Below are 23120 nucleotides of genomic sequence, written 5' to 3' on the forward strand. Positions count from 1 at the left end.
CAAGTTCACTTTAATAATTTTGGGTACTTCATGCAGTGCCTAGTGCTATTTTTAATCAGACAAGAACTCAAGTCCTTGAGAAATGTAAAAATCTGTAAAAATATTACGACAGAACAAAGTAAAATGGCTAGAAAATTCAAAACCTATATGCTTATGCACCTATGACTTACTCTTGGTGCTGCAAATGACAAACCAAGAAAATCAAAGGAGTAAGAAAACACACAACATTAGTCATTCAGTGCATTTGCAAAATACTGTTGAAATATTGATGCCGTACTTTTCTTCAACATACAACAATGTCTCATCATGGTGTCTCAGTATTACTGAACCCTTTCACATTATTCCATATCATTGCCATTTTACAGCTAGATAAGGCTGGAATGGTAAATATGACAATTTGAATAGATTTCTTAAAAATAGTAAAATATTTTGGAGCTTGAGTCCCTTCTTCAAAAGGCCTCAAGAATTTAGAAGTCTACAAAGAGACTGTGTAAAACCTCAAATTGAAAGAAGCATAAAGAAGTGCAGCAGACCTTCAGCATCACACAGCAGGTCTGGTTTCTTTACACCAGCAGAACCCAACAAGCTGCAGTACAACATGCCAAAGAGGATGCATGGCCTGATCTTTAATATTCACCAGCAATGCCATCAGCAAGGATTTTTGCCCTGCGCAGACACAAAATGCCAACATTCCCTTCCTTAAGAAAAGAGGTGGGCAAGCTTGCTGTGAGCAATGCAGTTTCTGGCCTCTGGGACTTGTTGGGAGCATAAGTTGTGGCCCCAAAAGCAGCTCCCATCCCAGCACTACCAGTGGTTTTCCACATTATGGGAGGGAGGATCCCCGCCACACCATGTCTCAGCTCCTGCTGAGCTTCTGCTGGCAGTGCTGTACTTGTCAGTGCTATTTTTCCTTACTGAGCCTCTGAAAGTTTGCTAGCTGATGCCTTAACTTAATGTAGCGGTGAAGAGAAACTGCCTAAGCCCGTCACAGAAATGGCCACAAAAAGGAGCATCCCTTGCTTTTCTCTGGGATTTACGCATCTGACTTCTGCAGTACGAACTCCTACTATTTAAAGGTTTGGCTCATCAGATTTCTTCTAGGACCTATATACTGTTGTGCCATCTCTTTTCCAAAATGTTGGGGACTTCTCCTTCAAAAGGAAGCAGCCAGAGAAACGCTCTTTTAACTATTAGTTCAGTGATTAATTCATTCAGTAAGGGATATACCAAGGGAATTTGAAACCAACTTTCCCACCTTCCATGATCATGTCTTAAAAATAATGTTTTAGGCTGTTCCCCATAGGAAGCTGTTCATTTTAGAGTTAAAAAAAAATATTTTGCTACATACATCTCTTGCTTCTTGCACCCGTTTCAAGCAGAACTCTTTTAGTTTCCTGCTTTCAGTTGTGTATAATTTTACTAATTTAATGTTCTGGACTGAAATTGACCATGCATATGCCTGCCTCAGGTTGAATTAGATTAGAAAACTTCAGCTAAAAGTCTTTGGTTAAGTCTTGAGAGAATTTTTTCCCCTTCGAGTTAAATAAACACTAGTAATTTATTTATTTATTTATTTATTTGGTGGGATTTCTGTTACTTTGCAGTAGGAACCTGAAATGTCTCATAACTTAGGGTCTTGGATCAGGCAGTCTTTTACCATGTCTCAAGAAAATCTTCCCAATTAATATCTCTCTGTTCTCCTGAATCCCTAGATCACTTCTTCAACTGCAACAAGTGAAGCAAAAATCCAAATCTCTCACTACATAATCCTCTTATCATCCCTACAACCCATCCAACCCGATCAATACAAAAGGAAGAAATCACATGGGAAAAATAAGGGATAACAACTTAAAGGTTTGGTTTTGGATACAGTTTTTAAAGCACGGACCCAAAGGGCTCAAATTACGATTTCATACAGACTATCTTAATTTTAGGATTTTGCAACTTTTAGAATTTAAGTTTGCAAGCTTAAGAACGTAATTGCAGCATCTTTTAAGTGTTATTACATATGCAACACTCATCCTATAAGAGTGTTTACCTGTCACAGGAATTATGTGGTGTCACATATATGACAGAGCTTTAAAGATTTATTTACCATGGATATAGCTTACTCAAGCTGTAACTATAGAATACTACCTTTGATTACAACTACTACGCCATGAAAGTAATGGATTAAAAAAACACATACGGTAACTTACACACAACATAAAATACATTGGTTTACTGTATACCCCCCTTCAGCCTGTTTTTTGGCATTTCTGCAATAAGCTGAACAGTTGAGTGGTTGCGTGGCCATTTTCTTATCCCTCAGTTCACATCTTTGCGTTTGCTTAAACCCAATTAAAGCAATGGAACATATGCATGATCCATGAAGACAAACAGTACACTTAATTAGATATATAACCTGACCAAATGAAGGTGGTCAAATATTTCCAGCCTTGCATATGCCTAACAGGAAGTCAAACTGTGTATTTATTGGGGAGGCATTTTGCTCTGCATTTACGCAATCAGAGGTGCCTTTAACTGCTATTAGCAGCAGAGATTCTCATTTGTTCCTCGTCTTGTTTACAGGCCTTCAGAACAAGAAAGAAAACAATATAATGTATCATGGCCTTCCAGAAACCTCATGGCTTCCTTTTACTCACAGTAGTTAAGAGTAAACGGAAAATTCATTTAATGCAAAACAAAGCAACATAATTCTGCTAATGCCAACCTCTACTTTCACTCTTTCTTAACTGTTCATTGAAGAAAAATGCTGAACCCCTATGGGTAGCATACTGGCAAGGGACCCTCCTAATTACTTCTTGCCCAGGGACGGGAAATGACCTCTCCAGACACAATATGAAGAAATAACACGAAAATCTTGGCCTAGTGTTAATAGAAACACGATTCTCTCAAGCCAGCAGAAGGGAAAGTAATTTTCAAGCATCTCCCTTTCATTCTGCATCAACTAATAGAAGTCCTAAAACGCCAGCGGGGATAAAATACTCAAAAAGTTATATCAAGTGAATTTTAGGGAGGTCTGATAAACCTTGTGGCACAGAAATAAAGGCCTGTGTAGGACCAGCCTTCAGCAATTCCAGAGCAAAGCTTCAAACCAGTATATTTTCACAAACGGGAATAGATGTAAAATGAAGCAGTAAGGTTAAACTCTACTACAGACAGACAAGGTAAATGCAGTGAAAAAAATGAGGTAACCTACTTCCTAAAGTAGTGATATTGAAGATGAAATAAAACTAAATGAAACATGGGCACTGAAAAATTGTACAAGATGCAATTGTACAATTGCACTTGTACAAGAATTGCACTGGAATTGTCATTGACTACTTATGCTTTTTGCCCTGCTTGTTTGAAAAACCGTTCTTAGAGTTGCTCATGTTTTACCGAGTTTGCTAGATTCAATCTTGTTTTGCTCACCTGAGAGATTAACCTGTCAAAATGACCCTGAATTCCATACAAGAATATTTATATATATATTTTAATACTGCATGACAGTTTTGTTCTCAATCTTCAATCTTTCAAAACTGTTTATTAGGTTTTGTGCTTACCTGAATGTTTTCTATACTGAACTGTATTGGTTGACATGTACAATTCCAGTAATTCTCCTCTGATCTTATGTCAAAACTGGGAAAGAGTTGCTTTTATTAAACTTAGAATCACAAAATAACTTATGTTGGAATGCATCTCTGGAGTTCTCAAGTCAGCCCCCTGCTTGCAGCAGGGCTAATGCCTGGAGCAATGCTGGAGGCTTGCTGCTCGGGGCTTTGCCCAGTCAAAATTTAGAGATCACCAAGGATAGAGACTCGCGTCAGTATAATTCTGCAGGCACCTACTTCAAGTCTTGCAAAACAAAACTCACAATTGGTCTCAAATTCTGGAAGCTGCTTCTAGCTGAAGTATCAAGACTACTAGCAATGTACATACACTTTTATTTCCAAGTGGGATTGACTTCCTTGTCCAATAAACCCTCCCCCCCAACTGATTTCTTCAGAAGAGGGAAAGCTAGTTCTGTGTTCAAACTTTTAGGTCTGCATTTTCCCAGAAGAACTGAACTCTTTAAAGTTCACGTTTTCAGTTAGCTTTAGCTACAGATACTTTTTTTCTGTGGTAATTCTTTAATGTCCCAAGTCATAGTGGAAATGCTTTCAACAAGGAAAATGGTCTGGCAATATATTTTCAACCACATGCAGTGAACTGTCAGTTCACTGAGGGGGGGAGGGAAGCAAACAACAAAAAATGAACAAACAAAAAAACCACTCACAAACAATCTTCCTGCTTTGGGACCACATCTTATATGCATTAATTATTTAGGAATTCTTATATGAAAGAAAAAATGTTAAAGATGGACAGAGACAAAGCATCTTCTCCAAGAAGTAAACACTTAAAAATGCTTCAGGAGATTGAGTGGTAAGTTATTTTTTTGTTCATTCTTGTTTTGTTTTGCTTTTCCTTCAAGAGCATCCATATCCTATTGATTGTGTCTCATTTTTACCTCTAGGAAAAATACCTTCTGGGATGAGCACATGACGTGACTGCAGTTTGACTGCCTGTGTATTCATTTACGTTATGACTTTACTGTCTTGGAATAAACACTAGGCGAATGGAACAGAAATTAAATTATACTCATCAAAGGCAAAGCACTAAAACATAAACTTAAAATATGAAGGAACACACATACTCAGAAGGAATGGTTCCTTGGTTGATCCTTCTTTTCTCTGAATGTATCATAAAAGAAGTTATGTTTCATTACTGAAAAAACATTTTGGCTTCTTTCATGATTGCAAAGAAGGGTAATTAAGACTGTCAAGAAAACTCATTGAACAGCTGTATATTCTTAACAAAAGCACTATTATATGACTGCTCTGAAAAAAACTGGCAATTTAAACATTCACATTTCCTTGAAGCTAGATATTTTTCCAAGCTCCAGTAGATACCAAAAAATGTTTTTTCTATAAATCTTGGTAGTGTATCAGTCATATTTCAAGCCAGCAACTTGTTCCCAGTTTGTGAATGCATCCATATACTTAAGAAGAGGATGGTGCTAACATAGCTTTGCCAACTGAAAACTGAGTCACTGAAAAATCTTTTTAGCTACTTCTTAAACTGGGATTAGCTGAAATTTTCTTAGACTGAAAACCAAATAAAGAAGAGTAATCCTTCAAGTTTGCATTGAAAAGGACCATTAAGGAATACTTACTCATCAAAGATCAGGTCTGGAGCAAAGTAGAGGAACTGGCTGTTTGTATGTTTATATGATCTCCAACTCAAGGCAAACGATGACAGACACATCCACGAATACTGAATTAAAGTAATTTGGTCCTCGAGAGGCAAGTTTCTAAATCCTAGAGATCAAACCAGAAAATACCCATGAACTATGTTGTGCTTTATAAGGGTTGGTGAAACCAGCACTGAAAATACATCACTTGGTATTTTTCTAGTATTAAAGTCAAGAACAAGAGCAACATTCCTACAAAGTACATTTCTGAAAAAATGAAAACATAATTTTTGATTCTAGTGACAAAACACGTTTTCTTCTTAAGAGGCTATTATTCAAAATGAAAGCTTTTAAAATATCAATCACAAACATATGAAACAAACATTACATAAATCAAAAAAACAACAATCTTCTCTTAGATGTTGATGTCATTCCCCCCATGAGGGTTTTCAACCAAGCCCACAGACTAAAGATGCAATTTGTCAGGCGAATAGTTCATTAATCTAGAAGACTTAATGGAAATTTCACCAAATACCTCATGGTCCTACCTGGAAGTATCTTTGCCCACTTTACCACCTGAATCATCTGCTTGCCAGCCAGGCGGTTTAAGGTGGAAAGCAGGTACTCTGCTGTGTCTGGTTTTGAACTGTCGTATCCTGCATACACAACCTCCGGTTCAATGCTTTCAAGGATTTTAACAGGAGAGGGAGTAAGTGCTGGTGAGATAGCAGACATGTGGGGGACAAGTGCTGTGTTTACAGAGGGCTCAGTTACTGGAGCGATGTACGTTGTCCCTTCCTCGGGGCTTTGGGGTGGCGGCTGCTGCCGCTGCTGTGGCTGTTCCTCGTGCATCCCTTTCAATTTCCCCAGTTTTTTGGACTTTCGGGCTGTGAAGATAAGCAGCACAAAAAACAAGTCAGTGTAGAAACTGTGAAAAGCCAGCATAAGCCTGTCTTGACAGGAAATCAAAGCAAAAGTAGCATCTCAAAAGTTTGCAAGTGAAATGTGCACAGAAATCACCAAGACCTTAGGAAATACCTCACTGCCTGCAGCATTGTTACGCTGGAAAAAGGAACAGAAGAAACATTTAAATTCTTTTTTTGTTGTTGTTGCTTTAGTGTGCATCTACAAGTGTCAGGGTCCAGTAACCTGCATTTCTATCTGTCTCTACACAGATATGCATAAAACACCCCAGTTACTGCAGTAGGTGCTGATTAAACATTTCAGAAGTTTATTTGTGCTACAGCTTAGATGAATCACTTATCACCTGCAGGTTTGCAATTCATGTTCTGCATTGCATTTGCTAATCAAAAGAAACCTCCCTGTCAATGCCTAAAATTAGCAGACCTGGAGCTCTCCTAAGCTTTTGAGTCCTTGTACACACCCTGGCTGCGCCTCAACTCGAAATGCAGTCAATCCATTTTGAACAACCTAATCTAGTCAAATCCCTTTGGCTTTGCTGCTTTGATACTTTCTTAAGATCCTTGTCCTCTCTCTTGGCTAATTCTGAAACAATGCTACAAATATGCACTCAGTTAGACAAAAAACACGGAGCCTCATGCAACACTTCTCTTTCACTGCTATCAACATTTCTCTTAATGATTAGCCTTCCTCTTTTCTTTCTTTTTTTTTTTTTTTTAATTATTTTTCCCCTTTAAAGCTATCCCTCCCTACTTTTCTTTGCTGAGTATTCTTGGAAGACAACAACTCCAGCGTGCTTCCACTCCTGGCAGAGATGCCAGCCGAACCCTGCGGGTTGCCTTCCCAACATTGCCACGTGAAGCACAAATATCTAAGTAGGCAGAAAGTCCTGCTCCCAACCCAGCAAAATTATCCTACAGTGTGAGGAAAGAACAGGAAATAAAAGAATAAACGTAAGACAATTAAGTAAAAAAAAGAAAGGGAGAGGAGTCCATCACCCACTTCCTTCCAATAGTTCATTGACTGTTCTTAATTTTTTTGAAGTCTGAGCAGTATTCCCCACTGATTTCTATAGATAGTTAAAATATTTATTCATTTTATGTTCTGAACATATTTTAGGTTAAGCTTTTGTCCAGATAAAAATATATTTCTGCAAAATGCTTCTCTCCTGCTCAGTGTACGATATATCCAGCAGAGGCGGTGCAGGCTTGCTTCACATCACCTACCCTGATCCATTTGCTCCTTCACTTTCACGGTTTCTACCTGCAATCAGTGTCAACCCCAGAGGCTAAGCTCGCCTTAGCTGCGTTATGTGACACTGGAACAAACTCCCTTTTTGACTTTGGCTGTTTTCCATGCCCAGAGCTCACATCTGGAGAAACAGGAATTGTCAGCAGGGATATACGCTGAGGAAGAAGAGAATCTCCCAACAGCGGTGCTCCTTTTATCTCTGTTCCCAGCACCAACTAGGAGGAGAGAGACGGTGCCCTGCCCAGCAGCACAGCTTGGGGTTTTAGGGCAGACAGGATCCCTGTGATCGTGTGATTTGCCTCGAAACCAGCGCAGGTCATACATATCAGTTCCACATGAAACAGTGCAATGTGGAGACAAAATAACAGCCTCGCATTTAAAACCCTATGTAAGGTATCAGTTAACTGAAAGCTTTCCCTGTACATTCAGATGGACTGAACATGGAGCAATGACAAGGAAATGTTAAGTAAAATAATCTTTAAAGTCAATAAATAATGAATTAAATATAAATGATTGCAGCTCTTTCAGAGTAAGTTCTCTCAAATACATTTTCTTATCTATTTGTACACAGCTAAAACTCTTGTCTGGACTCTTAAACCCTTCTGTCTTAACTATTACAACATCCTTTTTGCTGGCATCAGTAAATACAAGTTTATCTCGGTTGTTCTTAAAACACCCATCTTAGTCCATCCCTCGTCCCAAGTCCATCTTCTCAAGTCTTTTTCCCCTCCATCATCAATTCCTATGCCTCTTTCCTTCAATATAGCTCCTTTACTGCAGTCTCAGGATCCTTTCTGAGCAGCCTCCACTTCACCTCACCTCTCTGCTCCATTATTGAAATGTTTACTTCCACTCCAGCTCAGCGCCCCGTGCTGCTCCCTCCTGGTAAGTGTTCAAAGCAAGCGCTCCCTGCTGCTTCTCACGGTGCCCCAGATTCCCCACAAAGACCCACAGAACTACCTCAGTACCCTTTTACAAACTCTTCAAAACCCAGAATTTAAGAAAAACCTTCCGAATGGCAGCACGGCTGCTGTCCTGAGACTGCTGCTGGTGCCGGGGGCCATTAGTGCTTGACTGTTTCCTTGAAATTGGGGCTGCCTGCCCAGACCCACCGGCTGTGCCTGAGCTCGTTGTGCTGCAAGGCAGGATACAGACGCCCAGCGCTCAGGACAATGCACACCCAAGCGCAACAATAGCCTGTTGTTTCCAACACTTCCTTACCGGCACGGTACCTTGAACTCTGAGGAGCTGGCTCATCCCAAGATCCAAAAGAAAAGCTTGTTTGTTAGGGAAAACCCAAGAGACCGCTACATAAAATAGCAGTGCTCCCACTCATATGCAGGATCTTGAGGGTGCCCTGTCAAACAGGTGCTCTTTGACTGTCATCGTCAAAACATGAACACAATCCTTTGCTGCTGCAGGAGGTATTGAATCCAGCAGGAAGTGCAGAATCTGAACATCAGTTTGGTGTCATTTCCATCATACAATGACGGAAGGTTTCTCCTGGCTGATTTCAGCATCGACACAGCCAGGAGATCTGCAGAGATCATCAGAGATCTTTGTGTAACTTTCATAACTTCTCCTTCAGAGAGCTGAACACCATTTCATTAACTCGTCTACAGCATGTATTTCTGTTTTCAATAATTTCTTAATTTATCTATGCCTGCAAATATCCAGACCAACTGGTGTGGGTTGAATTTTTTAATAAAAGGATTATATATGCAAATAAAAATGTGCTAGAGCTAATAAAATTTAATTTAAAATTCTGTTGTTCAACTATGCACATATACTTTACAAAAACTTCCTAATTATCTGAAGTATTAGCACGGATTACATAGAGAAACACTGGAGTTACTATCATGAAGGTTATAAGGAAGAGGTGAGACAAATGTCTGTCAGGAGAGGTTTCACTAAAACTGCTTCTGTCTCAAGAGACAGGACAGATGAGAAGACCCTTCAGCCTCCCTTCCAATCCTATTTCTTACTTTTCTATTACTAAGCTCTTAAAAAAGCTCATTCAAACAATGAAACACGACTGAAGGATTTTTCATCCTCTGGTGCATCAAGTTACGTGGATGCTGACATCCATTCTTCAAGATGTAATTTCCGTTCTTAGTACCCAAAAAGCCATTTTACGATGTTGCAGCTGATCAGACATTTTGTTAAAAAGGCTTTTTCCTCACTCTGCAAAATAAAACGGGGGGAGTTTCAGACAGGCGATGCAGACAACCATGTTAAATTTAATTTTGAAAAGTAAGTGAAAATGCTGTTGTTCCCCATTTGGTGCAGTTGCACCTACAGGATGACGTACTGGTGAAATCACTGTGAGCGTTAAATATAGTTCACATTTATCTTAGAAAGGCAAAGCTGAACTTCCACATTTTTCAAAAAATAAAAATAAAAAAAATCCCCAAAGCAAAGCAACGATGGCCAAGTTCAGCAGAACACTTGACGATGAGTTATCAGAGTTATTGGCCACTGAAAAGAGAGTTTAAAAATAAGCCCGAAGGAGTGAATAGAGATTAATGTTTGCTGTTGTTTTTCATTAAATTTTATCAGGCACTATGTTTTTTTCTGTTATCAAAACAGGACTAAAAATAAAGAACTTTACATATCTTTCATGTTTGCAGAGGCAAAAAAATGCATCCTCACTATAACTATACCAGAATAAGAAATGCATTGGCTTACCAACTCTATCAAGTATCTAGCAACACAGATAACTGATTACATATTTATTAAAACAGCATTTTCTATGTTCTATTCTCTAAGAGTTTTTCATTAAAAGAAAAAAGAAACAGCATTCTTCCATGTATAATACTGGCATAAAAATGTGTTTTAGTTTCATTTTCTTCCATTATAATGCCTTTAAAATGAAGCTGAGAAAAACATTACTGTTTGACAGTCATGTTTACAGTGAAGAAAACTGTATTTTTCATTTGGCTTCACGCCAGCACTCTAGCTCAACTGGTTTGGTAACTCCCACAGAAACCAACAAGTAAAGATTAAATACAAGCGCAGAGAAGTACGTACTCTGAGCCTGCCTTGTGAAAGTGTTTTTCACATTTGCTCTCTAATTGGAATACCAACTAGAAAACCGACAAAGCCACCTCTGAATCAGCGGGGAAAAGCCACGCTCATCAGGACTTCTGAGCAGAGACGTCTGAGAAGTTGCAGGGTCTCCAAGCAGACCAGGGATGGGGCATTCACACTGCAGAGGTGAAACCTGTCAAGTACTTGGGGTTGGGATAAGACCTTCACTGAGATGGCAGTGCTGTCAGTGACTTCTTGCCCCTTCTGTCCAGCATTACTGCAGACATGATATCATAACCCCTGTGTTTTTAAGTAATCTGAGCTGGAGTAACAGCTGAAGAAAAACAAACAATAGTGAAAGACTAACTGCAGGTATACCTGAGGTTAACACCTTAAATATCCGACACATTTTTTGTTAAGTATTTTAGGAGGTCTTGCACATTACACTACAATCAGACACTGAAGTAAGGTGAAGCAGCTGAAAGGTCACGAAGTTGCACTTTGAACAGGCATGTCCAACAGACCTTCCCTATAGCTCTACCAGTAAACTGTAGTATAACTGTAGTATAACAGAGAAATAAGTAAGCAATAGGTCAGACTGAAAATAACACTCTCTGTTCCCCTGGAAGGAATAGGCAAACGTTTACCTGGATTTCATGAGCAGGCCTTTGCCCAACTTTGCCCAAGTCCAAAGGAAAGCCTTCAAATCTTTCCATCATTTATCTTTCCATCATTTATCGGCAGTCCTGGCTATCGGGGGAGGTCCCGGTTGACTGGCGGCTAGCCAATGTGACGCCCATCTATAAGAAGGGCCGGAGGGCAGACCCGGGGAACTATAGGCCTGTCAGTTTGACCTCAGTGCCGGGGAAGCTCATGGAGCAGATTATCTTGAGGGTCATCACGCGGCACTTGCAGGGCAAGCAGGCGATCAGGCCCAGTCAGCATGGGTTTATGAAAGGCAGGTCCTGCTTGACGAACCTGATCTCCTTCTATGACCAAGTGACGCGCTTGGTGGATGAGGGAAAGGCTGTGGACGTGGTCTACCTTGACCTAAGTAAGGCTTTTGACACCGTTCCCCACAACATTCTCCTCAAGAAACTGGCTGCTCGTGGCTTGGACTGGCGTACGCTTCGCTGGGTTAGAAACTGGCTGGATGGCCGGGCCCAGAGAGTTGTGGTGAATGGAGTCAAATCTGGTTGGAGGCTGGTCACTAGTGGTGTCCCCCAGGGCTCGGTACTGGGGCCGGTCCTCTTTAATATCTTTATCGATGATCTGGATGAGGGCGTCCAGTGCACCCTCAGTAAGTTTGCAGATGACACCAAGCTAAGTACGTGTGTCGATCTGCTCGAGGGCAGGAAGGCTCTGCAGGAGGATCTGGATAGGCTGGAGCGATGGGCTGAGGTCAACTGCATGAAGTTCAACAAGGCCAAGTGCCGGGTCCTGCACCTGGGCTGCAACAACCCCAAGCAGAGCTACAGGCTGGGAGATGAGTGGCTGGAAAGCTGCCTGGCCGAGAAGGACCTGGGAGTATTGGTGGATAGTCGGCTGAATATGAGCCAGCAGTGTGCTCAGGTGGCCAAGAAGGCCAACGGCATCCTGGCCTGTATAAGAAGCAGTGTGGCCAGCAGGTCGAGGGAAGTGATTGTGCCCCTGTACTCGGCTCTGGTGAGGCCGCACCTCGAGTACTGTGTTCAGTTTTGGGCCCCTCGCTACAGGAAGGACATGGACGTGCTCGAGCGAGTCCAGAGAAGGGCGACCAAGCTGGTGAGGGGTCTGGAGAACAAGTCTTACGAGGAGCGGCTGAGGGAGCTGGGCTTGTTCAGCCTGGAGAAGAGGAGGCTCAGGGGCGACCTCATCGCTCTCTACAGTTACCTGAAAGGAGGCTGTAGAGAGGTGGGGGTTGGTCTATTCTCCCACGTGCCTAGTGACAGGACGAGGGGGAATGGGCTAAAGTTGCGACAGGGGAGTTTTAGGTTGGATGTTAGGAAGTACTTCTTTACCGAAAGGGTTATTAAGCATTGGAACAGGCTGCCCAGGGAGGTGGTGGAGTCACCATCCCTGGAGGTCTTTAAAAGACGTTTAGATGTAGAGCTTAGGGATATGGTTTAGTGGAGTACTTAGTGTTAGGTCGGAGGTTGGACTCGATGATCTTGAGGTCTCTTCCAACCTAGAGAAATCTGTGAATCTGTGAATCTGTAAAATTCTGCAAAGCCATCTGTTGTTCCTCGTGCTCGAAAACCTCAGTGAGAGCACGCCTCACCTCGAGCATCGGTGTTCTTCATCCTCAGCATCAGTCCCACCTGCGTCCAAAGGGCCAGTGGTGCTCCCACAGAGGCACTGAGGAAGCCAGACGCTGCACAAAAATCACTGTAACACAGTCTTAAGCTGTACTTAAGCTGTAACACTGGTAAGACTGTAAAGTAGATGGGTATCTTCCTGCTGTCTCATACTTACAATCCAGCAAAAAGACTGGGCTTAATCATTTGAAAACAGCTATTGTCCGGGGACTGGGGTGGATTCAGATTTGAATCCACCAGATTCATCAGATTTGATGAATTTGATTCAAATCCATTCAGATTTGAATCCGCCAGACAGCTGGCTCCTGAGCATTGACCTTTCACTTGTTAGACTGCTGTCAGAAAGTCAAAGCTGGGAGTCCTATGGTTTTCTGATTGTGAGTTTTCAGGTGATCAGTAAAACATTCAGCAGTCTTCTGGTCATCTACAGCATTTATGCAGCTGCATATCACATAACAGGAGATTAACCGGATATTAACCTATTGTAAATTATTTTCTGAATAACATTGATGCGAACATCAGCTACAAATCCACAGCATTCCCAATTTTAAGAGGTTAAGTCTGAGGTTTTAGGTTAGTTACAAGACTGCTAAGCTACTACATGAGACCATAGTAAACTTACACGTGCTATAGAAGTTGGGTTTAGAGGGAGCTAATCTATTCCCTCTACCCCAAGGAGTATATGTGAATTAAATTATGAACTCCAAACAGCCCCAAATCTGATATCTACTCTTCATAGGCTCAAAATTAGTATTGTTAGTAAAGAAATGGGATCCAAAAATGCCAAAGAACAAAATGCTATCAATAGTAGATAAAAAAAAATAAATTATGATATAACTCAGCAGTTATTTAACAGGGTAACAGTAATTTAACAGTAGTTGCAGAATTGTAGTAGTGTTTGAATTTAGAAAACAATCTAAAATGATCCTTAATTTCAAACTGGTATCCAGAGCTCTAAAGCAAAATCAGAAGTTAAAAAATAAAAAAAAATAAAAAAAATCATCTATAGTTCTGTGTAGGTATATGCGAATTACCATGCTTGCAACCGATAATTCCCTGGAACCAGATTTTTTTCTTTAAGAGATGATAGTCAGATCCTGCCTTTTGCCTATCAAAAAACAATTGTTATTTGTAAAGCTGAAGTCATGATACAGACAACTAAGCCAGAGCATTATTTATCATTTCTAAAGCTCTGCCAGTGCCAGGACCAAACTGATCCTGACCCAACAGATCTTAATTTCATCTATGTTGCAAAACATATTTGAGTCAGTAAGTGATACCAAGAACACATTACAAGACCATATGCTACCTCTGGTGGAAAGCAGAGAACATCAGCAGAAGGAAATGGGAAACCAAAAAGGACATGAAAGGACACAGCACAGAAAAAGATGGAGGTTTAAGAAAAATAAAATAAAAAGAGGTAAAGGAGACAAAAACCCATCAATTTTAGTAAATAGATATTTTAGTAAATAGATGTGAAAGACAAACAGAAAAAATGCATTAAATGCACTTCAAACAATGTAAGAGATCCTTTTTTCCCTGGTACAGTTTGTGATTATTTCAAAGTAATACCACTTGCATAGTACTACCAGTGATCTGGGCAGCGTGAGGACAGAAAGACACTGCAGTCGAAACTCACTTTGAATATCATCAAAATCCTCCTCCTCACTCAAGCCCATCATCTATGACTGCCTTTGCCTGAGCCTGCTCCACACACCTTGCCAGCAGTACCTGCATTTCACAGACTTGAGCTCCTCCACCCAGGACCCAGCTTCACTGCTTAAGCTCTGCACTTGAGCTACAACCACTGCCTCCTTCCCAGTCCCCAAACCCATCCTGCTTTGTCCCGCTGCCCTCACACCAAACGTCTCGGAGCTTTCCTGCACACCCCTCCCCTGCTTCCTGCTTCTCCCCTCCGAACACAACCTTGGGCACTGCTCTATACCAGCCACAAAAGGATCAAGCTGCTGAGTCTCCTTTGATGCAGCCGCAACAGCTTTTGGGAAGACTTTCCTGAGCCCTCACCAAGCATACGCACTTTATCGCTTGCTTCCACCTTTGCACAGATAAATGCGCCAACAAAATGCCACTTTTTCCTCCTTTGAAACTTTCCGTCATGTTTGCCTGGTGCCTTTGCCTCACTTGCTTCAGTGAGCTGACATCTGTTCTCATTAGCTATTTTACTGCTACCACAAATAGTGTGTCCCTTCCCCCAGTCTGCTGTATCTTGACATATATGAAAATTTTGAGCTATCTTGGTACAGACATATTTTTCACTTAAGTGTCTAGCACAATGGGTAAGAGATGTAGTTGAGCAAGTTCTAGATAATAATATAGACATTTTATATATATATACGCACACATGGAATAAAGTGAAAAGCAATAATCCAAACAAGATCGTACAGTATTAGTCCTACAAAAAGTGCATTCAGGCATGCACATTTTATTCTTCAAGAAACAAAGAAGGGAACAACAAGGACAGGATCTTAAAGCTTCCTTAAACTGATTACCAACTTTGGAAAGCAAACTATTACTTTTTAGTAGAGCTGTGGTTGATGAAGAACCTCTAAATGCGAACCTGAGTGTTGTCTTGAGCGTAAGAGGATTTGTACCTGGGTACAAATCTTGGAGACTTGCATGCCCAAGAGGATGAGTCACCAGTTTGACTGGGCAGACCAAGGGGAGAAAGCAAACTGAAAACAACAGCAGCAGGGGACAAGTTGTACAGGGACTGAAAAGAAGAGAACAAAATTACTTAAATTTGTCATGTATGACAGTACCAAACGGACACTGCACTTGCAAAGCAGTGGCCCTTCAAGGGTGGTTTCTGCAACAGCATTTGAGATACACTGAATGGACTACGCAGTTTATCTAAATATACAAAGAAAGGAAGACTGCAGCTAGTGAGAAAGAAGATAAAGGTCCCACCTTTACAGAAAAAAATAAATTTTAGAAGCTGTTTCTGACAGCTCTGTCCCCAAGGAGATACAAAGTGATAGAAAACTGCATCACTTGCTGTGAGCCTGAGGAATCAGTATACCGGTAGAATTTTTAACTTAAGTAACAAAGCTATGAAAAAATCCGAATACCTTTCTTATCCTCCACCAGCAGAAGCATGCTTTTAGTGGAGAGTAAGATCAGAGCCAATGACTGAATTCAGCAGAATGAAATGGTAGGCATAACGGAAATAATGACATAGTTTGGCATTGCCAACACCATTCACAACTGCTTACTAATTAATAAGTAACACTTTAATCTGACAGGATTGGACAGCTTAAAGACAAGGAATAAACGTGCATGAAGACTGATCTACGGCTATGTCACATTTTATTTGCCTTTGGCCAGACAAAAACATCCAAGCACATCTATAAATGCCAGCCACTCTTGCTCTTAGTTCACACTCAGTATACTCAAAAGGGAGGTAAAGTACAGGGAAAAGGAAAAGCTCCTAGAGTACATTTTAATCTGCATAATTGTACATTTTTTTCATTGTGTTCCTTTAAACATCTTTTCATTCTTTATTCTAGTTTGATTTAAACTACTAATAAAACTATCTGTAACTAAATAAATATTTACTGCTTCTTACTTTGCTTGCTTATATGTCAGTTTCAGAAATGTTTGCATTTTGCCTTGTTTGGAACAGATTCCAATATACAGCACAGTGTAACGCTGCCCCACTGCAGCGTTGCAGAGCACAGAGACAATGCATGTGAAGCAGTTTATCCTCTTGCTTTGAGCAGGATCATCAACTATACTCTGCCCAGCCCACTACGTTATTAATCTCCAACAAAGGCAATCTCACAATATCCCCCATCTTTCTCCAACATTTAACTACTCAGTTTTTCCCCAACATCTCTTATTCCAAATCATTTTTTCTGTACTGAAGTTGATTTCTCTTCATCATCCCCCCAGTGGCCATAAAAAACAAATTATCTTTCCCGTCCCATCCTTTATACCACTTTTTGAATTGAAAGTCTGAATATGTTTCTCTCTTCTACACTAACTTAAATTGTGTTTCTTCAACTCTTCCTTACAAATAATTTTTTTCCTAAGCTTATTATCCGTGTTCCTTGTGCTGTCTCTAGTATACACCTGTATACAGTCTGTATACACCTTTCTCTAGACACAACATATGAAATTTCGTGAACAACTGGCTGATGGGTTAAGCTCAAATGGGGTTACAACGGGCTGGTGGCCAGTCAGTAGTGGGGTTCCACAGGGCTCTATTTTGGGGTCAGTTCTTCTTAATGTTTTTATAACTGATCTGAACGCAGGACTCAAATGCATACTAAGCAACTCTATAGATGATACTGAGTTAAGAGAAGCTGTTGACTCCCTCGAGGATGGAGAAGCCTTGCAGAGAGATCTTGACAGACAAGAGAGCTGGGCAATCACCAACTACACGAAATGGATCAAGAGCTAAGTGCTGGCTGCTGCACCTGCCTGCGATGGTGCAGTCCTGGACATCATATAAACTGGGGGATGAGAGGCTGGAGAGCAGCCCTGCAGAAAGGGATCCAAGGGTTTTGGGCAATGACAAGTTGAATGTGAGTCAACAGTGTGCCCTGGCAGCCAAAAGGGCTAGCATTACCCTGGGGTGCATCGAGCACGACATGGCTAGCTGGTCAAAGGGAGGGATTGTCCCGCTCTGCTCTACACTGGTGTGGCCTTACCTCGAGCACTGTGTGCAGTTTTGGGTGCCACAATATAAGAAGGACACAAAACTATTAGAGAGTGTCCAAAGAAGTTCTAGGAAGATAGCAAAGGGTTTAGAGGGGAGGAGCGGCTGAGGAGCCTGGGTTTGTTCAGCTCAGAGCAGCGGAGGCTGAGGGGAGGCCTCACGGCGGCCTGCAGCTCCCTCACGAGGGAAGTGGAGGGGCAGGCGCTGAGCTCTGCTCTCTGGGGACAGCGACAGGACCCGAGGGAACGGCATGGAGCTGGGACAGGGGAGGGTCAGGCTGGGGGTTAGGAAAAGGTTCTGCACCCAGAGGGTGGCCGGGCACTGGGACAGGCTCCCCAGGGCAATGGTCATGGCACTGTGCCTGACAGAGTTCAAGAAGCCTTTGGACAATGCTCTCAGACATAGGGTTTGGTTTTTGGGTGGTCTTGTGTGGAGCCAGGAGTTAAAATGTAAAGGTCTGTGAAAAACGGGAAAAGATTATCAAGGGAAACAACACAGAATTCCACACTGGAGATCTTAAAAAGAGATTAGACATACCCATCAGGAAGGACACAGGTACCACTAATCCTACCAACTGGAACAGGAAGGAAAGTGACCAATTCATGAGGTTGTCCCAGCCCCACCACCCTGACCAGCAGTACTGAAACCACAGTCAGCAGGCCCACGCTTGCCATCTCTGATGAGAAGGGAATAATACCTTTGTATCAGATTTGCCTATTTTACATTATTGACTCATTTAATGTTATGTAACCACAGTTCGCTCTTCTCAGCAGTTCTCAAAACAGCTGCTTTTTGTTATTTCATACTAGCATGCCTGAAATCTCAGTGTAACCCTCTGCACTTCACTGAAAATGCCACCGTGTTGATTTCAGAGACTAGCACCGAAAGTACTTTTGAATTCTGATTCTGTTCACAGAGGAGAACTTCCAAATCTGTAGTTACATATTTACTCTGTATTTTGTTATCCAAGTAATTAGTGAAGTTGTAGACCCAGAACTGACCCTCAACAGGACCCTACTTCAGACACCCTTCCAGTGTAATAGTAAACCATTCACAGCTACTTTCGGAGAATGTTATTTCAAATAATTACACACCCACTTAATGAGTATTCTTCGCAAAATTTGATGGTAATTCTACATTCCCTCCTTATTATAGTTATGGCTGGAGAAATCGAGCAGTGAAATACAAAAACCTACAGGGAGGTGGCACTTCATAACAACGCTTGCACATATCTTATGGAACAGACAAGTTCCTCTCATTGGCTCACTGCGTGCAGGATTCAGGACCGTGGATCCACAGCCACAGAGATCTGCTCGCAGGGCTGGTCTTTGGAGCACTGATAAAAGAAGCAGCCTTGCAAAGACAGCACAGAAGCTATCATAGCGGCCTCTCAGAAAAATTAAAGTGAAAGTCCAGATAAAATCTTGCATATTTTGAGGTCTGACCCAACAATGAAGCTCAGGTTATGTACTTGTCTGATGAGACAGTGATGTTGTCCCCAGCAATCAAGAAGAGAAGGCACTGGGGAAGGTTTAGGAAGAGAAGACAGGAGGAATTAATCCGTTTTTAAGCTACGCTGAGCTTCGGGCTATGCATTTATGAAGAGATAACGGACAAAAGCGACAAAAGAAAGCTGAGCTCCAAAGTGCATTTTACAGGAATATTTAGGTTGTCAGGGAAAATGTCTAACACATTTGCTTGTTTCTCAGCAATCCTCAAAGTGATAATTAATTGAAAAATAACAGTTTCATAGGGGTACTCCTCCCCGTGTGGGAACAACTTTTACCAAATGCCAATTAGTGGTTTCCTGTTAAAATCAAATCAAGCTGTTTTTGATAAAGATTTTTAATGAGAAATGTCTAAAGTATGAAAATTTCCCCCACATATATTTCATATAAAATCCCAAACTGACATAATACAGCCTCACAGCTAACATTTTTGGTACATAAAACTCCCTTTTGTGCTTCTTCATTAATTTCAAAAGAAACGTATTTACTAAATATTTAAATCATCCAATAAACAAAGCCTTAAAAAAAGCTTACAAAATAAAATTATAATTTTGATGATAGCCAATCTTAATCAGTCCTTTTCAGATACTCCCATAACTCATATTTTACTGATTATTTATTCATTCATCAAATGGATGGCAAATTCTATGATTTTTGAGCTGTTGTCTACTAAATGCATCGCTAGTTTCAACTATTCATCAAATAGATTTAAAGACTAGCAGTAAAATACCAATAAAGAATGCAAAGTATAAGTCACTTACAATTCCAGCACTTTTCACCTACAGCTCCAAAACACCTGCAGCAACAATACGATAGCAGTTTGAGCTGTTGGTATTGGTAATAATTTGGTTAAAAACAAAGTTAGGGAAACTTTGGAGAACAGATTTCAAAAATCTTCCAATGTACCAGACTGAATGCTCTTGGCTATGATCACTGGTTTCTGCCTTGTGCCAAGTGACAACCTCCCTCCCAAGATACCCATTCTCATCCAACCTTCTGCAGGCGTTCCTCATCCAAGTCTTCTCTCCTGATTTTATCTGGGTTGATACCCAATACCAAGCCTGTTCTGTGATTTATGTGCCCTTCACTCTGATCATAACACTAAGCCATCTCGATTGCTCCTGATACAGTCCTATAGACTTTTACTGTGTGTCAAATACCCTCTTTGTATGTACATTGGAGACACGGCTACTCAACAACACGTTCAGAGTTTTTCAAAATCATCAACAAGCAAACACTTTCACAGCACCTCTCATTCTGAATCTCGAGTGCTCATGCTTCCACTTCATGCTAAAGAGTGCACCATGCTTTAAATACTTCGTTTTCATTCCTTCACTACTACTACTAGAGCTCAACTTCGTAAGTGCTGCACTTCCCTTTGTGGTCTTTCTTGTTACTTCATTATGCACATCACCTCTGGTATTTTTCCCAAGCAGCAAAACTTTTTGAGACACGTCTCCTCACCTGCCTGATTTCCATATCCTCTGTTTTCATCAAGTCTCAAATGATTTCTCTCAAATGACCTTATTTCTTATAGATTCTACAGCTGCTGGTCTGTCCTTCATCTTCTAGAAATCCTCTGCCCTGCTTACCAGAACAGCAATCCTATCTGTGAAATACAAGCTGGATGCTTCTGCAATCGTATCAACAATATTTTTCATCAGTTCATGATTAGTCATAAAAAAGAATATAACCATGTTAATCACCTTCTTTACTAAATCACCCTGAACATTTGTAAAACGTCCCATATGTGCTACCTTGTGATATTAACAACCTTTCCAGGGAAAATGCAACTCTGCAAAATTACCCGTAAGTATGATTTGAATCATACGACCCGAGTATCTCTTCACAACTGACAGTGTGGCACATTTCTAAATTCTCCCAAAGCTGAAGTAGTTGTGTACGAAATGCCAATAATGACTAAAACTGACACACGCCTCTCTGAAGAGATATGTAAATGACATGCCTGGATGTGCTTGGGCCACCTGCAGACCCAGAAGTTACATACAAGTTTCCTCAGCTTGCTTTCTTTCCAGTATGACGACAGCATGGCTTTGAGGCATGAGAATCATCCCACATTGGTATCTCCTCTGTTCCTTACTGACCAATCTCCTCACTGGGGATGGACTGGTCTTGTAAGCTCATGTTTCACCATGTCTTCCTTCTCTTGCTCCTTCTGCAGGGATGTTATGCAGGGAAGAAGATTTCCATTACTCAAACATTACAGCACTGGAGGAAGGGGGAGAAGAGCTACCCAAGTTTACACCCAGAGCACATAAATCACCCACGTCAATTTGCAGGAAACTGTGTGGTACTGGGTGGCTCACAAACATTCTGACTGGTGCCTTCACTTTGTTTTCCTATTTGTTAAACACCACCTTCTTGCCTCTTGTGTACTTCTAAGACTTAAGTTTGCTCTAAATTTCCTTCAAAACCCACCGTGGATTGTTCCTTCTACTAACATCTAACTCCAAAGTCTGCTTTTTGAGCCAGGTATCCTTGCTACTTCTCACACTTGGTTTAGCAAAACATAGATACTAAAAATGGAAAGCCATGCACTTGGGAATTGGTGGAAAAAAAGAAAGAAACAGGATTCAAAACAAAATACAAGTTACTAAGGTAATTCTGAAGCAAACTACATATGTGAGAACAAGGAGAAAGAACAACAAATTCACGTGCTAAGGCACAATCTGTGATTGAATAATTTTCCCTGTGACATTACAGGAGTAAACCACAGCTCTAGAATCAAATTGAAACCTGTGAAGTGCCAAAGTAGCAGACAATCAAAAAAGCAACACAACGTCACAAGAAAGAGCACACAATTTGCAGAGTTTTAGCATCATTGCTTCTTCAAAACATGCTGTCACACAGAGGACAGAGATAGAGAATCTCAAATGTCTTTTTGTCACATGGAAGTAACATTTTCATATTTCTTTGATTTGCACACAAATTAGCTAACTTAGGTCTGCTTACCTAACATTAATCATAGTCTGGAAGAGACATAGGACAGCTGTACGATCCATCCTCTTTCTCAGACCAGGACCAGCTGCAGCCTCATCACTTCTGACAAATGTTTGTCTTAACTGATCTTTGAGACGCCCAGTGACAGACCTCACATCTTTCCCAGACTAACTATTCTAGTTTTCCATTTCCTCACTTCAATCTTCCTTGCTGCTCATTACTTCTTTCCCTGCCTTTCACAGACACAGAAAGCAGATCATCTCCTCCTCCTCTTCAGCAATACTTCATGTTTTTGAAAACACCTGTATCTTCCTTCTTTTCAACCTTCCCTTCAGTCTTTTTTTGGACTAAACAATGCTAACTAACTCAATTTGTCTCCACCAGTCAAGGTTTTAAGACTGCTGATCATTCTCATTGCTTTACATTAGGCTCTTCCAAATTGGCCCACAGCATGCCTGTAGGAAACTATTGAGGGTTTTAACAAAAACTGCTGCTTGGCACAGTGAGCCTAGTATAATTTGCCCAAGGTAGTGTCAGAAATGGCAAGTCAAACCTTCACATCTTTTTACTCAGGTGGAAACTCTCTGAAGCAATGGCTCAGCTGAAGCTAAAAGGACAAGTTCCTCTTGCTTCTACAGCTTTCTGCAGCGAAGGGGAAGCGAGAAATGGAAACACACCATCACAGACCGCAGGGTGAGGTTTCAGAAGGGCTCTGGCGATAACCAGCAGCTCTGGAAAGAGGAACGGGAGACACAAGCATACTTTCATAACAGGGACTACTGTTTTACTGTGGGGAAGAGTGAAAAGGAAATGGACTCACAACACTGCGGAAGGAAATGCAATAATTTGGTGATTCAGGAAAAAACAAAACATCAAGAGCTGTGCAAAGAGAATTTTGGAAATAGCTAAGGGGATTCTGGTCTGCTCCAGCATAATGAGACAGAAGAATAAACAGAAGTGTAATGGGCTTGCTTGCTTGCTTTTATGCATCTTTGTGAGTGACAAATATAAACAACAATTCATTTCAGGATCTGCTGGAGAACAGGTTGTTAAATTTAAATTCCCCACAAGGCAGAGAAGTACTATACCAGGATGCGGGTGAAAAGGGGAGTCAACTTTGGTGCAAGGGAGCCAAGAAGACACAGATGTCTTCTATCCTGAGAGCATTCGGGAGGTGAAGCCCTAATAACAGAAAAGTTTAAGAGCTCATGGGCACTGCAGTCTGAATCCACAGAAGACAGTCAGCCAACACCTGA

General features: G+C 41.1%; 1 protein-coding gene across 4 annotated transcripts in view; it reads right to left on the reverse strand.

Annotated features, from left to right (window-relative positions):
* NR3C2 (nuclear receptor subfamily 3 group C member 2) overlaps nt 1-23120 on the reverse strand; it is a 203827-nt gene that overhangs the window by 28950 nt on the left and 151757 nt on the right. For all 4 annotated transcript variants that reach the window (XM_048071804.2, XM_048071805.2, XM_048071803.2 and 1 more), the window contains 2 exons: nt 5764-6102; nt 5198-5342 (listed from right to left, as the gene is read on the reverse strand). In XM_048071804.2, coding sequence (XP_047927761.1) covers nt 5198-5342; nt 5764-6102 — 484 coding nt within the window. The remainder of the gene's footprint in view (nt 1-5197; nt 5343-5763; nt 6103-23120) is intronic.

This window comes from Anser cygnoides, chromosome 4, assembly GCF_040182565.1.
Source record: "Anser cygnoides isolate HZ-2024a breed goose chromosome 4, Taihu_goose_T2T_genome, whole genome shotgun sequence".
Lineage (NCBI taxonomy): Eukaryota > Metazoa > Chordata > Aves > Anseriformes > Anatidae > Anser > Anser cygnoides.